Source organism: Cyanistes caeruleus, chromosome 5, assembly GCF_971803275.1.
Source record: "Cyanistes caeruleus chromosome 5, bCyaCae1.hap1.1, whole genome shotgun sequence".
Taxonomy (NCBI): Eukaryota; Metazoa; Chordata; class Aves; order Passeriformes; family Paridae; genus Cyanistes; species Cyanistes caeruleus.
The window spans coordinates 61,376,301-61,392,884 of record NC_141705.1 but is presented as its reverse complement, the minus strand read 5'-3'; the positions used below and the strand labels follow the sequence as shown (position 1 = coordinate 61,392,884).

The 16,584-nt window shown below is 37.5% G+C and overlaps 1 protein-coding gene and 1 long non-coding RNA gene across 10 annotated transcripts in view; one reads left to right on the top strand and one right to left on the bottom strand.

Annotated features, from left to right (window-relative positions):
- IL15 (interleukin 15) overlaps nucleotides 1–746 on the top strand; it is a 33,410-nt gene extending 32,664 nt beyond the window's left edge. For all 9 annotated transcript variants that reach the window (XM_023926382.2, XM_023926381.2, XM_086889792.1 and 6 more), the window contains one exon: nucleotides 542–746. In XM_023926382.2, coding sequence (XP_023782150.1) covers nucleotides 542–655 — 114 coding nt within the window. In that variant the 3' untranslated portion in view covers nucleotides 656–746. The remainder of the gene's footprint in view (nucleotides 1–541) is intronic.
- On the bottom strand, nucleotides 501–10,113 carry LOC147653181 (uncharacterized). Its single transcript, XR_015286972.1, has 4 exons — nucleotides 9,959–10,113; nucleotides 9,737–9,876; nucleotides 2,814–3,295; nucleotides 501–1,573 (listed from the first exon to the last, which is right to left on the bottom strand). It is a non-coding gene; the product is annotated as an uncharacterized LOC147653181 (long non-coding RNA).
- Between the last annotated feature and the right edge of the window lie 6,471 nt (nucleotides 10,114–16,584).

The following is a 16,584-nucleotide window of genomic DNA, read 5'->3' as shown; positions in this document are numbered from 1 at the left end:
ACCAATAGTCTGCAGAAAAAGCACAAATCAAAAATGTTTCTTTGGTAGCAGAAATACCTCTTTTGTTACATAAACAGTGGGATGTTAGAGATGAAAACTAATGAGATTCCAATAACCTGCGCACATAATAATAAAAAATCAGAGATCAGTAGTTTTTAGAAAAACACTTTCAGGATTCCCATCAAAGCAAATACTTTTGTGCATGGTTACATATGTCAGGGTGTTTGAATGTGTGTCTATGACAGTTTGCAGCTTCAGTACCTGCAGTCAGATATGTGAGACACACAGGGAAAAGAATCCTTATTTTCAGAGGGACAGTCATTTGCATCTTTCACTGAACTGATGTACCTCTCAAAGATGATCCTATTCAAAAAGTAAGCCAGGAACTGCACAGACCATAACTACCATATAAGCCTCCACTATAATTTTCTGTGGTCTTTTCCTGCATTGGAATTATTCACAAAAATAGGGCAAAAAAATTAATTCTCTATCAGAACCAATGGATTGGTATCCTGCTTTACTATTGCATTTTGTTTTTCAGTTGACTTCCACAAAATCAGAAAAATGCAAAGAGTGTGAAGAATATGAAGAAAAAAATTTTACAGAATTTGTACAGAATTTTGTGAAGGTTATACAGAGGGATTGCAAACACTGACCAAAAGTCGCAAGCTGGGAAACAAGACTCTTACATGAACACCCTCAGATAAATTAGATTATCACCAAAAATAAACAAAAAAAGAAAATAATTTACAATCCTCTTGGCTATCTCTTAATACATCTGTTTCTATTGTGACTTTCAGGTAAACTCAATTACTTCTTCTACCCAAGAACTCAAAGACAAAAATTAGAATATTTATGTAAAAACTCTTCCTTGCCTTTTCCCTCTTTTATACAATTCTATCTCTAGTCTTCTTTCAGAAGGTAAAACTAGTGTTTGGTTCTACTATCCAACAACAACATGTTCTATTCCTTCATTTTTTACCTCTAATATGACTTTATTCATTAATGTAATGACTAAAACTCCTTTATCAGTTACCAAAGGTTTCAACTGCGATGTCAACCAAAGCAGTGTTAATTTAATTCTCTGAATAAAGGAGGTGATTAATTCTCTTACACACTTAAAAAAAAAAAAAATTCTACATGGTAGAAATCTCGTCTGTGAAGTAGGGTTTGTAACTTTAGTATCCTCTTGGGAAAGAACTTTGAAGACATGAATCACTTTTGACCAATTATTGGAAATAATAATAATATAAGACTCAATGCAGTCACCTGTCCTCTGGTATTTCTGCAATGTTTCACAGTCTCCTTTGGGCTCTTCCTAAACTAACTGGTTTCCTCATGATTCATATCCATGTCATACCAGCTGCCATCCATAATAAGTAGTTCTTTTCTCCAGGCACCTCCATTTCTCTATCCTTAGCTGATAAATGGCTGAGTCATCCAGCTGTCCACTTACCGGGAAAGAAGTTTCAATCTCATTATGGCAACAAACACACTGCCTCCTTCTCTTTTATTGTTGGGATGCTCCCAACAGTCAATCTTTAGCACTCTGAGGAGATAAATCTCCAGTAAACTGCAAGAGGCAGAACATAAATGTGAGCATGTGGGATGTAATCTTCCAGGAGACTTGAAGACAAACAGATTGGTAAATTCATAAGCACGTTGATATCAGCATTAATCACTGGTAGACGTATCACAAAAGAAGTAAATTATTTGCCACCACAAAACCTCAAAACCAGAAGTGTTTCTTACATAGTTTGGATGAAATAAAATGGTCCTACATTTTATATTTTTCCTTAATTCAGTGGTACACACTGAATATGATTTTTCCTAACCTGACATCATGTGCACAGGAAAGGTAACACCAAGTTATAACTTTGGTCTGTAGTCAAAGAGATAAAGAGACTTTCCTTATTTCTAGCTTTGAGAGGGAACCAATATACTCATGAACAAAAGAGCTTCATCGCTCAGAGTTCTTTATTTTGACCATTTTGAAAATCAATTTCCTGATTAATTTTATTTTGGTTTTCATTAACTCATTTACCAATGATAAATATGTTAAAGACTGTCAATTTGTCTTTCCAAAGAATATTGCTAAGTCTGTGACCACTCAGCTTGTCACCCTGTTAGCCACTTTCTGTTGGACACTGGCCAAATCCCTTTTATTTCATTTTATCTCCACCTGGTCCAGGTGCATTTTCTTGGATGAAAAAAGGCCATTTGCTAATCTGGATCTCCAGCATATCTCTTAGTCCTTTCTTTTCCCTGAGAGCTAAGCAGCCATCTGAAAGCTTTACTACATCCTGAGTCCAATGGTTATAATAAATTATCTCATTGATATAAAGGATGGACTAAATTAAGATCACCCTGTTATTTGGTTGGGTTTTTGTTTTTCTCTTTTTTCCTTTCTTTCCTTTTCTTTTATTTTTTTTTTTATTTGTTTTGGTTTGTTGTTTTTGTTTGTTTTTTTGTTTTTAGTTAGGAAATTCATATGTACTCCAAAGGAAAAGTTTCAAAAAGACTAAAACATGGTTACATCTGATCTAACTTGTTAGTCTTGCAGGCAGAACAGTAGAAACAGATTCAGAGTGGCTACTTTTGAAGTAAACATCCCCAGGTTGAAGAAGGTATTTCTTCTACACAAGGCTGAGTTATTTGCGTGGCATTTACTGGATAATATTTTCCAACTGTTGTTGGCATACATTAAGGAAAAGATTAATACTATACTTTCTCCAATTAATCCTTCTCAGTTAGGGGAACTAAGGCAACTCATAGCAGAGTGTTTCTATGTACAGAAATAACAATAACTTTACCTTTTGACACCAGAAGAGAAGAAAAATGCTCCTCCATTGAAGACTTGCACTACGTAGTACTGTGTTCTTGACTTTGCAAAAAATTAAAATCTGCTTTTCCTTTCCATTCCTAGTACTTAATATCCACATTTCTTGTCTATATCCTAACGGGATAGTAGCAAGTACAACTGCAAGTAGCGCTAGTGCAGATGATATCTGACATCCTCTGCCTTCTTTTATTGTTTTATTGGACCCTGAAGATAAATATAAATTGTTCATCCATAGAATGTTGCCTCTAGTGGCTCCAAAATGTCTGAGCGCCTGTTGATCAGGTACGGTTCAGATGATTTCACAGATATTTTAAATTCTGAACTGCAGATACCTTTCTTGTTAGGACCTTCACTGTTTTGAGGAAAATACAGAAGAGGGAATTCTTTGCCTACAGTGAGATAGCTGGGTGATCAACAGCAATTTCAGATGATCCATCTTGTTCATATGATGTTCTGTATGAGAAAAATAATAGTATAGAAATGTACTTTAAGATCCATTTCAACTCCATGTGGCAAAAGCTCAGAGAAAATGAATATTTGAGTCAGCCAGCCCAATGTACAGAGGTAACACTAACAATGGAGGGAAAACAGTGTATTTGAGATATATATATATATATATATATATATATATATATATTATCCATTATAAGTTATCCATGGTATTCTCCATGGATAAAGCAATGTTTCAGCCTTCAACCAAGGATTCAGGCTCAAGATTTAATAGCACCCAAGGTGAGTAGCTACCACAGAAACCTGAACAGTGTGTCCTAGGACACATGGCCCTAGATAATCACATCACTACCCATTCCAAGTACACAAATACAGCTGTTAGTCAACTCATTTATCCAGGCAGCTTCATCACAGTTACTGTGGTTCTACTGTCCACAAACCTCAAAGTAAGACCCCTATCATCCTAGTGAATCTCTTTCTCGGATTAAAATCCTTTTCTAGTTTAATGTGGGCAGGACCACAACAAAATGAAGCTCTTAATATTTAGTTGCATTTCTCATAGGAATAATATGGAACAAATGTATGGGAACAATATGATAATAAAGCAATCTAAGATTAGCCTAGGTGTAATTATCACCAACTCCTATATTATTAAGATTATATTATATATATATATATATTAAGATTATATATATTATATAAGATTTGCCCTTATCACAGTTATACTGAAAGGTGACTGAGCTGCCAACCCCTTCCTTGTAGTATCAGAAACACAAGGAATATGAAACTTCCACTACAGGAATGAGAACAAAGAGGAAGGAAAATAAGTGCAAGTCACTGTAAGTGATAACAGTGAAAGCAAAATTATTCCAATAATTGGAAAGTTCATCAGTAAATTTCGAAGAGCACTTCCCAGAACTGCAGTTAAATCATTCATGTCTTCATCTTTATAGGAACTAAAGGCAGCTTTCTTTGGAAATTCCTATCCTGAGTGTCTGAGCCAAGGTCATGACAGGATATCTTGACAGGAGGGTTAAATGTGAGTGAATTTGCTACTCAGAACAAGTGGATTCAATCAGTGCAAGAGACACAAATTTCATTGCATCCTCAAGTCAGTATTGGTATTCTTCAGAACAGAAATAATACTCATTTTTATCCAAAATGGCCTTCACTTGCGGCTTATATATATGAAGGCAAAACTTACTAGCAGTAGGAACAGAATCACATGCTGGAATTTCTGAACAGCATTAGGAGACCGATCAACATGACACTGAGCCATACTTAAAAGGGACATCCTGTAATGTCTAAAGGGTTATATCTTCTCTAGAGGCAGGAAAGAAACAAACTTTGCTCATATGAACTCTACAGAATTTTACTCTCATGCACTTAGGGAGGAAAAAAAAGCCATAAATGAGCAAACTAAGCATTTTTTCAACAAAAAGTTCAAATCAGCACCTTGAAACTGTCTCCTTCCAACTATTTTCCCTAAAACGATGTTGGAGAATTCACCTCTTCTTATCAAAAGGCTTAATTAAGTCAATAATTAACAACTTAAATAAAGACAAAAGGAAATAAATATGTTTCATAACCTCATCCTCTTCTATGTGCTTATTAAATGTGGTATTTTCTTGATCAAGTCAAGCCAACCAGGAATCAATTTGCTTTCTTTTAATGGGGGAAAGATGAGGCAGTACAATAAAGAATGAAAAATCTGCTGAGATGACTTACATAACTGTGCCATGATATAAGCAGCTCGCTACTTCTAAATGTTAAAAACATATAGGAGAAAAAGGAAGGAAGTTAGAACACAAAATGAAATTAGTGTTTTTTCTGGGAATTTTCTTGAGAAATTCCAAAGGCTGAAAGAGCTTATTTTAACATACAAATTAGTACCTTATACTGGTTTTCTTCCTTCTGACTCCTCAACCATACAAATTTTTACCCTCTTTTTTCTTTTCCTAGTGGGACTCAATACTCCTCAGGGCTTTCCACTTCAGTATATACAGAACTGTTACTAATGAACTGTTAACAAGTTTAATAAAGGAAAACAAAGAATTGCAAGTGACTTCTTCTATGTCAAGATGTTTTCTTGAAATGAAATTTTAAAATACATTGACAGTGCTGCTTAAAGAACCTTCATTAGATCCCAAGACAGTATTTTGTTGTGAGGTGAAGTCATCAGCTTTTAGCTTTGTTTATTTAAAGTTTTCAGGAGGAAGCAATTGTATTTAGCATTTCAAGATGAAATACTGAAGGTCAGTAAGCCTTACAGAATCTTAATGGCTGCTCTACCATGCATGACAGACCTTGATAAATTGGCAAAAGAGAATTTAAGAGAAATTTAAAATATACTTATGTCATTGGAATACAATGCAAACAATGATAACATTAATTGAAACAGTGTACCTGTGCCACAGATAAAACTGAGAAATCATTCTTTTTAAAAGTTGCCTTTCCCAGCTCTTCTAAGAGTCACATATATCCTGCAGTTTACTGGAAATCTATAGTCTTGCAGTAATACAGGACATATCAGTAATCCCAGTTTGGGGGTCTTTTGAGCCATTAGTTTCCCAATGAGTGAAAATTTTCTCTATCAAGAAAATAAAGAAATTTAGTATTTCTTATGACTGATAGAATCTACTGTTTTCAATAGAGTACTGAGAAATCAAACCATAGTTTTGGTCAGTCTCAAGGCATTCAGATGAGTTTGTTCAGTCAGTAGTACATGGAATTCCCCAATCCTCTGAGGCAGTGATACTGAATAGCAGGTGTTAATTGTAATCCATTATGACAGCTGTGAATTTCTTCTCCTTATTAACCTTAATTGTGGCTTTTTATGTCCTGTTTTCCAAGAATCTTCTTTTTCTTTTATTAGTTGAAGATAACAAATGAGAGATTATATTTCCTTTGGTTGTTCCTTTGGCAAACTTGCTATAACTAATTGAAAGAAAATGAGATCATTATGAATAATTCCTGCAGCTTTTTTCTGTAACAAGCTTCCTGATTTCATGCACCATTTGACATTTTAAAGTTTTAACTGAAGTCTTGAGACAACATTTCTCTCTCACACTTCCTACTGCAGGCCAGTGACCGGGCTTTATTTTACCCCAGACAAACTTCCTAGCAATAGCTATAAGTCATTTGGATAAGTTAACTTAGCCAAAATCCCTTGGCTGTACTATAGTTTTATCACATCACATGAATCCTTTTTAGGACCTCATCCTCTAGTATTTTATACCACTAATAAATTATGAAGATCTATCTGGGACAACTTAGACAGAATTAATTAAATTTCTGAAGTTATTTGTAAGTTTTAAGATCTTCAGCTATAACAGATAAGATGCAGATGTTAAGCACTGTCTTAAAGACCTAAAGGGTTTTTTTTTTTGGTCAGTTTTACGTCCCCTTTTTTCCCATCAAGACCTTCTGGGATCACCTGGAAGCACTGGTAATTCTAAATAGTCTGTGACTTATTTCAGCATTGGTGAAAGAATCTCAAGCAGACAAGCTTCCATGAAGTAGGCATCAATCGTGTCAGGGATGGGACATAAGCTTCCCCAGATATGCTTGTGTAGGGTCTGAGTTATCTGGTGACTGACAGCAAGTCAAGCTATGGAAAGTCAAGCCTTGTCCTCCTCAAATACAAAGGAAAAGGCACCATCACCATCGGCCAGTGGCTCTTTGGAAACAGTTCTTGAGAAGCCATCATTTCTGTCTCTGTGCAGTAGAGCTCCTGGATACCCCATTCCCATCCATGTAGGGTGGTGATATCTGGGAGACTATTATGGAGCATGGTGGTTATACAGATAGTTTTTTTCTAGGAAAGCTGCCTTAAAATAAAAATTTCAAAATTGTGTTCTCTGGACTTTATCAAAGGCCTCTATGCCTATATAAATAAAAAGAAAGGGTGGGGAGGCCCACAGGCACAGCACAGCCTGTTTGGGCTTGTCCACATGAATTTAGGAGTCTGCATTTAGTCTCAGAAAGCAAGGAGTAATTTTAAGCTGCATTGACATAAAGGACAGGACAAAAATAGCACTGCTGACAAATATGCAATAAAAAGTCACAAGGAAAGGATGAAGACATAGAAAGTATTCTTTTTCCCTCTGGTCCTTAAAGTTATTCCAACCACTAAATGTAAAAATTGACAATGTTTAAAATGTAACACTCAGATATCTGAGTGAGACCCCTCTCACTAAGCTGTTACCTGCATCTTCCAAACCTGTACACCTTGACGAACTCAAGGAGTACTGCATGTTGAAACCAGAAGATCCTTTTTCCCTGAGCAGCTGCAAGTAGCATTTCAACTGCAAACCACCTCAGCAATGGCAATCTCTAACACCTGCTCTGGGAAACTGAGGAAGAATGACTCACCGCTGTTTTCTTAGCTGCATATCATGCCCATGAATTCTGAGACTAGCAAATCTCGAGGTTCTGAGAAGAAGGGAGTAAGAATTAACTAACGTATTCACTGTTTACAATGCCAACCCATGTTGGGAATATTTTTGTTCATTAACTATAGAAAACAAGATCTGCCTTTACCCTTCCTACTTGTTTCATGGTAAAAAGCATTGTATGTGTTTCCTTCTACAGCCCTCCTCTCTTTAAGGGAGTTACACTGCACAATAGTTGGACATGGGGACATGTGCTTTAACTTGTAACTCAAACAGTGCAGCTGGACAACATTTCTGCAAGGAAAAGTTGTTTACTTCAAACAATATTCACTCACAGTTGTTGCTACAACAAAAGTATTTTCAAGTGAGCTCAGAAATCTAATCATGCTTAAGATCATTATTGGCTGTTTTCTGGTTTGTAAGCAGAGCTGCAAATTATTTTTTTAGTTGAAAATATTTTTTACCAGAAACTTATTGAATCTTCAGGAACAATGTCTGAAGCAATTTCTTAAGCTGCAGGTTTATTATAAGTCTACTGATATTATTGTAAAAAGCGAATAAAAACTATTTGTCAGAAATCATGTAGTGAAGTAGTTTTCATTTTTTAAAGTTCCTAGGAAAATACCTTGTGGCATACTACCACATGTAAAGAACATATAGATGACATTCTCAAACTTTCTCGGGACTTGAGAGAAATTTACAGTGTTTTTTATTCTGTACTCCAAAAATGATTATTGGAATTTACAACTCACACTATCTTCAAACAAACAAAAAAAGCAACTTAGAGTAAGTCCAGAGAAATTGGCTCAACAGTAAAAACTTAGCTATATTTAAAGCCATTAAGAATTTTCCATTCCCTGTGTAAATGTAAAACTCAATCTCCTTTCAATACAAGTGTTTATTGTATTTTTTTTTTTCGAGATTGCTCAAATACTATCTGATATGTACCTTTGGCAATACTTCTAAAATGAATTGTACAAACTCATTCTTGCTTTGCAAATATAATGGTAAAACCCACCTTGTACTTGAAATTTCTTGCATTTTTCCTTGATGAAAGATCTGAAAGTACTTTTTACTAATTAAAATCATAAATTTGAGTTGTCCAAAATAATACAAGTGCTTTTAGAATCAAAGGAGATTTAATTCCTTTTTTACTCCACATAAAAATACTCAAAACTGTCTCAAAATATATTCTAACAGGGAAATATTACTGTAAAACATATGTCTGAATTTTTATAACTTCTCTGTAATCATTTCAACATTTAGAAATTCAATATATTTCCAGGAAGAAACATTCTTGTTGAGGATAGAGACTTAAATAAAGAATAACAAGAAAATTTTTAAAAACTGATAAGGAAAGTAAGTTATTTGAACATGAGTCAGATGACTATAATTTTATTTTCGTTTTGCATATTACTATTTTTTTTTGTCTTATCACCTTCTTTATAGTCTTCCTTCCAGCATTTCTTTTAGGCATTAGGCTTTCAAAGAAATCCCTTAAAGCATATGGTTACACCTTCAGGGTTTGATTATTCCTCCAGGACACAGCCTTTCATCTGGTTTGTGAGAATGGCAGTATCCTTAGAACAAGGAAGCTGTGAAACAGTGTGGTGACAACTCCTTGGCATAAAAAGCAAAATTTATAGAAGCCTGTGCATCACCAGCCTTCTTCTGCTGTGGACAACTGTCAATGCTATATTGTTTAGATGCCTTATTTTCAGGAATTTGAAAGAGTTTTATGAAAGTAAAAAGAAAAGAAAATGAGAAGGATAACTGAGATGAGTCACTGGTAGCAACTCTTATGCTGTAATGGTTACATTTCAAACGGAGATACAACTTTCAGCTAAAAGAATGTTCCCAATACAGCAAAGTGGTAAACTCACTTAGGGCCACACTCTTGATCCCAGGCTCAAAAGAAGGGATAGCTAATACTTTTTCTATTTAAATTAGTTCCTTTCCCCTTGCTATTTAACCTCAAAGATATTTATAGAGGTCAGAATTAGTAATTTTTCTATGCTTGCTGACATAAATATGTAATTTCTCTACTTACCTTACTAGTCCTTCTTTAAACATAGTATTGCTAGAGGTGTAACATTCTTTCTTAGGGATTCATGTAAACACACATAAGATCCAATGTTAAATGGCAGAAAGCAGACAATGCACATACGACATGTTCTTGCCAGCTGTGAACTGTAATCAAACAACAAAGAACCCCTGAGCATCTCTTATCCCCTTCTACTGAAAATATCTAACCAGTTCTTCAACCACCCACCTGTATTGCAGGCAAACACTTTTGGAAGTCCTCCTGATGAGGAGGGGTGTAAGTGAAAAAATGGGGATGAGTTTGGCTCAGAGGTCAACCCACAACACCTATTTTGTGCACTGTATGTACAGAGCTGTTGTTCTTTGGTGTCTGAGCTCAGAGGCCTGAAAAATACAGAGATCACTAATCACACTTCACTGCACACAAATGACCTCTCAATTTATTATTCCATCCTCAACATGTACTACTCAGCATATTCAGTGCACCAAGCACATTCTGGAGTTAACGTGAATTAAAGATTAACAGTGACAAACTGCACTTTTCAACCAAGTATCCAAAGGGAAAATGCCAATTAAGCAATGCTGCGGTTCCATGCAGACAAAGCACATGTTCGATAACAGCTTTCCAAACTACATGGCCAGGAGTAATTTGTAACCTTTACAACCAGGTTAACAAACTGGATATGGTTTCTCCTGTGCTCCCATTTCTGTGTCTGTGTAGTCCCAGAGAGGGTTTCTTATCAAAGCCAGGGTTAATGAACAAATGTGTGCAGTTCTTTCCTCCCTGCAGAGCTATCACACTACCACAGCAGAAAACACAAATGAGTTTTGACTGTGAATGTACGCTGACTATCAGAAAGAAACATACTCTGAAAGATTAGTCTGAGGTCTCAAGAGCATTGGAGGCTTAAGCTGTACATTAGTGTTTAGTATTTCACTAGAACTAGATAAAAAAAACACCAGATGGAAAATCTTTGCTGCATTCTGGCCCTTCACATGTCTGAGGATTTCCCAGACAACTTATAGGAAATTAAAGAGGATAGGTTGTTGTAGTCTGCAACCGCAGGATCATGTCCAGGGAAGCCACAGGTTCTGGGGACCAGCATGGAACACCAACGAGATGGGCTCCCAGTTCATGAAACCATTTATTCAGCATAGGAACAAACTCAGATCCAGAACAGACAGCTCCGAAGAGAGGCAGGGGTTTTTGAGGGACAGAACTCTCAAGGGTCCCCACCTTTGAGGGCGGAGTTCAGGGTCAGGGACCACTAGAAACACAGCAAGGGAGAAACCCCCCAGGGACTCAAATCCAATCAGAACTCCTAGGCTGCCCTTCACAAGGGGTTTGGGGTGGGACAATTTCATCCAGGGTTCACATACCCATCCCCCAACACAGAGGGTCAAATTCACACACATGGCTTACAGCCATTCCTCTCCTTTAACAATGCTTATCTAAAACTAACTCTTTGCCTCCCCGAGGCACCTCACAACAATAGGTCACAGTAATAGTTGCAGTAAATAGAACCTCAGTCTAGTTCAGTAAACTATATAACCTCTTCTTGTAAGTGTTCAAGTGACACCAAGTCTATTGAAAAACTTTCTTGAAACACATGCAATTGTGCAACTTCTTTTATGGAACAGACAGCAGATGATAAATTATAACCATTTATGATTATAATCATAACATAAATCATAACAGTGTCTCTCTTTAAATCTATGATACATTTATTAGAGTATCTGCATATTAAAGAAAAAAAAAAAAAAAGTAGCACTAACAAAACCAGAAACAAAAAAAAAGGCATGACTGGGCGGCTGATCTGGTGTTATAGATACGTATTACTGGCTTTTCACAAATATGAATGCTATATGTATAATGTTGGAAAACTTTGATGTATTAATATAGTTTTTTTTATTTCTGCTATTGATGAAACAGAAATAGTGATGTAATACATGTATCTATTTCTTAGGCTGTAGTATAGTGTTAAAGTAAAGACTGCTTTTGTTCATATCACTCAGAGAATGAAAAGATAGTCAGAAAACCCTCCCTGCATTCCCAAATTCTTTTATCCAGATGAAGACAGCAGTGACCGGAGCTCCAAGGGAGAAATTTATTGAACATCTGTTATTGGGGATTATGAGATAGCAAGGAGCCACGAGAAAGACTGATCTGCTGCAAGGGGGGGGTGGGAATTGAAACTAAGCAAAGGAACATCTAAACTTAAGAGGAATGTTTGAATCATGCATAGGGATCTATGAATTTTCAACAGGTTGGTGTTCTTAAAACAATCTTTTGTTCCTGTCCACCAGGAGTACGGTGTGCTCCTGGCTGAATGCTGAGGCACCTGGCTGTATTTATTCATTTTGCTTTATTTCTGTCTCCTAATTGTCTTTTTATTGAACTTTTTTAATTATACCAAATAAGTTGCTGTGGTTTTGAAGTACTAGCTAAAAAAATCACTAGAAAAATTTACTTATTTCTTGCTGTGAGATATGGATTAGGAGAAGGGCAAAACAAGCTTAAAACTTAAAAGGCATAAAGAAAGTTTATTAACAAAACTACAAGAATAAGAAACCAGAATAAAACCTCCAGAAACCCTTTTTCCCCCACCACCCAACCATTCCCTTGTCCAACTGACAACAGAGAGACAAAACCTAGTGGTTAAAGTAGTCCCAACTATATAGTAGCTTTTCATCAATCTTTGTAGAGAAAAAGTTGTTCTCTTCTGTCAATTTATGAAGAGTTTTTCACAAGAAAACCATTTTCTCATGGTTTTCTATTATTTTCTGATGCCAGCTGCCCAGAAAACTCTGCCATCAGTCCTTTCCTCCCATTTCAAACTACTCTAAGGTGTGTTTATGGGCCACGATTCAAGGGGTGTCATTTTAAGGATGAGCTATTCAAAGGCAAAAGTTCTCTTCTGTTGGGAAGGTAGAATTAGAAAGAAATTATAAATATGACTTTGTAGCCAGAAAGGCTAAGGAAGAAATACAAATGATAGCACGGTTTGAATAATTCAAAGAAACCGGGCTGGTATGCCAGAACACATTCTTTCCTGCAATAAAACCAAGCTGAGACCCCTCATCCCAGCCTTATAAGGAAAGGTCTGAAGGACCCTGAGATAACTAAAAATATGCAAAAATAGCGATTTCTGTAGGTTGTACACAAATGTTACTATATTAGTATACTTAGAAAAATTGGTTAGTAAAGGAATAGAATATTCAAAGGTATAGGTTATATAAGTAGTGGTATAGAAGAGCTCGGTCTCTTTTTTTTTCCGTCTCTCTTGCGCTCTCTCTCTTGCCCTCTCTCTTGCCCTCTCTCTCGCTCTCGCTCTCGTCTCTCTTTTTTCTGGCTCTCTCTCTCTCGCTCTCTCTCAGTCTCTCTCGCTCTCTCTCGGTCTCTCTTGCCCTCTTTCTCGGTCTCTCTCTCTCTACCCCACGCCCTGAAATAAACTTCTAACACTTAACTCGATTATAGAGGTCTTTGCCGTGTCTCTGACCGTCCCCAGAAAGCGTCTCCTACAGATTGGCGAGCCAGGCAGGAGCAGATCGTTTTCTTCAGCTGTAAGAGACCCTCATGGACGGTAACTAACACTTATCTGTCGTGCCTGCTTTCCCAGTACCGTGAGCAAGGACCACGCTGCTTAGCAGCGAGTTGGGCCGAAGCTCTTTAAAGTTGCAAGGGGAGTTCCTGAGTCCAGAGACGCTGAGGATCGGTGTCTTTTACGTGTTGATCACTCTCTCTCTTCCCCTCTCTCTGGGAAAAGGATTAAGTCTGCAAGTCTCATCTGGGTAGTAAAAGGGTTAAAATCTTACTCAAACTGGAGGTATTCAGGGTATCAGGTTTCAGCTCAGCCGAGCTCAGAGCTGGGGACGCCCCTGGGAAAAGCTTTGGCCACTCCGGAGGCTTCCCAGGAGGCTGCAGCCCCCGGAAGAAGCCCCGCAGGCCCCATCTCTTGCCCGGGAGCCGCAGCAGGCCCAGCCCAGCCCCTGCCCAGGCCACATGGCCTGGAGAGGGGATGGGAGCCAGCTGGAGTTCTGCTACCTTTCAAAACCAGAAACCAAACAGAAAGAGAAATTCCCAGGCTTTGGTTTTAAAGGGTGGTGTTCACAGGTTGATCTCACTTTCCAAGGGTCAAAACTACTGCCAATTCTCAGAAATGGCCAGTTATTGGCCAGGAGAAAAACTCCCATCAGCCTCCAGCAGCCTGAACTTCCTTAGGTGTTTCCTACTTTTTTCTTAAATGCTAGTCTATCACAGAAATGAACCTCTTTTTTTCACACTGAGCAATAGGATGAAGGAATGAGTAATAAAAATCTCTTTTTTGAGAATATTTTTTCTAGTAAGCTTGCAAAGTAGACAGCTCATGAATGCCAGGTTGATTTGGAGTGACATACATTGTTGAGGGGTAAATGGATAATTTCCACAAAGGGATCAAAATTACTCTTGAATTGACAGCTGTAAATTAAAGACTGAGAATAACTGTTGTGTTTTCAGTGCTCACATACTTAGTCCTTTCCTACGATTTCCTTTTTAGCATATACCTCATATACCTCATGGTGGGTCATGAACACCCAAAAGTGTATGCAGTGCTGTACTTAGTAGGAGGAGTAACTTAAAAAAATTACATTTCTAGACTGGATTTTTACAGGATCAAAGTTCTTATGAAAACTCATTTAATTTTATACCTATATTTCTCTAGAAAATTTTAATTAAATTGAATAAAAATAGATGTTAGATAGTTTTTATTCAGAATTGTTTAGCAACATGCTTTTGGGGGTTAGATGTCCTTCCTTTTATTCCTTCTCACCTATAGAATTTCCTCCATTAGTTGCAGGGAAACCTGGCTGCTGATATTTATTAGGTGCTTGAGAACACAAAGAGTTTGGCTGGGCCCAGGGGAAAGGGGGACAGGTAAAAAGGGAGGGCAGAGTCAGCTGCTGGGGGGGCACTCTTCTTCGGCTTCAGAGCAGGACACACTCAGAACTGTCGTTGCTTGGGGAAAGGAATTTGCCATAACCCAGAGGGAGCTGCTGCTGCTGCTGCTTCTTCTTCTTCTCCTTCTTCTTCTCCTTCTTCTCCTTCTTCTCCTCCTTCTTCTCCTCCTTCTACTCCTTCTTCTCCTTCTTCTTCTTCTCCTCCTTCGTTGACTTATTAGTCTTCTTTGTCTTCTTCGTCTTCTTCATTGTCTTCGTCATCTTCTGTGGGCTCCACACCCCTTGTCCTGCCAGTGCCAGCCACCACCACCAAGCTTCCGATACACCTTGTCCACCAGCTCAGGATTTCTGCACATTCCAGTCATTCCACCTGGCTGTTTCTTAGAGTCCTGCAGGAGCACCCGGACTACCCACCCGAGGGGGTTTGTGAAGCAAAGCCTTTCCTCCATCCCTCCCCGTCTCGGCTGAGAAGGCTGTCATGGGGTCCCTGGTTCTGTTTTGCTGTTAACTCTGTAGTTGTTGTTGCTTGTTTGCCTTGTTATACACAGTAGTAAAGAACTGTTATTCCTATCCCCATATCTTTGTCTGAGAACCCCTTAATTCCAAAATTATAATAATTCAGAGGGAGGGAGTTTACATTTTTCATTCCAAGGAAGGCTCCTGCCCTTCCTAGCAGACACTTGTCTTCTAAACCAAGACTCATGTAAGCCTTATAGTTCTGCAGTGTAAGTAAGGTACAGTCCTGAATTATTTTTTTTTCTGTCTGTAGAGAAGCATGTAAAGATACTGTCTGTCTATTAAAAGTATAAAAAGGAAATGGTTAACTGTCATGGGATTGCACTGGGAAGATTTACAACATCACTAAAGAATTTAGAAATGCCATAAAATATTTGTCTGTTAATGTCCAAGCATATCCAACACTTGTCTTGGAATTCCATTTAGGTAAAGACATCATAAGCTCTGGTTTAGAAATCACCAGATGGCTGATACTGAAGGGAATTCTAAAGATCATCTGTCCAACCAACTCTGGCCAAGCAGAGTCATCTAGAGGAAGCTGGCCACAACCATATCCAGTTGGCTTTTGTATACCAGTTTTCTTTAACTGTAGAATAAAGGATAATAATTAGAGCTGCTCATGGATGGTGTCATGGTTTTGCGACACCAGGAAATTAATCTCCTCATGAAGGGCCTAAAAACAATTAGTTATTTATACTTTGTGTAAAATTTGTCCTGATCCCTATAGCATCCTGGAAACAGCAGTCTGACTCATTGTGGTCTTTTAACTTAGCCCACTAAGAACAACATGCCGATTGTTATAAATACATGTTATAATATTGGCTTTTCACAAGTATTAAAATGAGTATTATATGTATAATGTTAAAATGGCTTTGCTGTGTATGTAGTTTTTTTCTCCTGCTATTAGCAAAATTTAGGGAATAGTCGATATGGTATGTTTGAACTGCCTGCTTGGTTAGGGTAACCTCCAGTGAACAGATGATGGGGACCTGGCTGCTATTAACACTCACTGCCTGTGGAAAGAAGGAACCAAAGCAGCACAAATTAAAAGATGATAAGAAAGGAATTAAAACCACAAGCCAAGAAATGTGCATGCTCTAAAAAGGCGAATCCAAGGAGTGGCCATGCAAAAGAGTTCCTGGAAAAGGTAAACTAGTTAATAGAAAAGTTTGAATATGCATAAAGTCTATGAATATGCATCAAGTTGCTGTGATAGAAATGGTATATAAAGGGTGTTCCCAAAATGCCCAAAACAAAACAAAACAAAAACAAAACAAAAAAAGAGGTGTGCTCTTGGCCGAGTGCCAAGCACCCGGCCATTTTAACCCTTTCTTTTATTGTCTTTGTCTCCTGTTGTCTTTTTTTATTAAACTTTTCAAAATTTACCAGAACACTGAATGT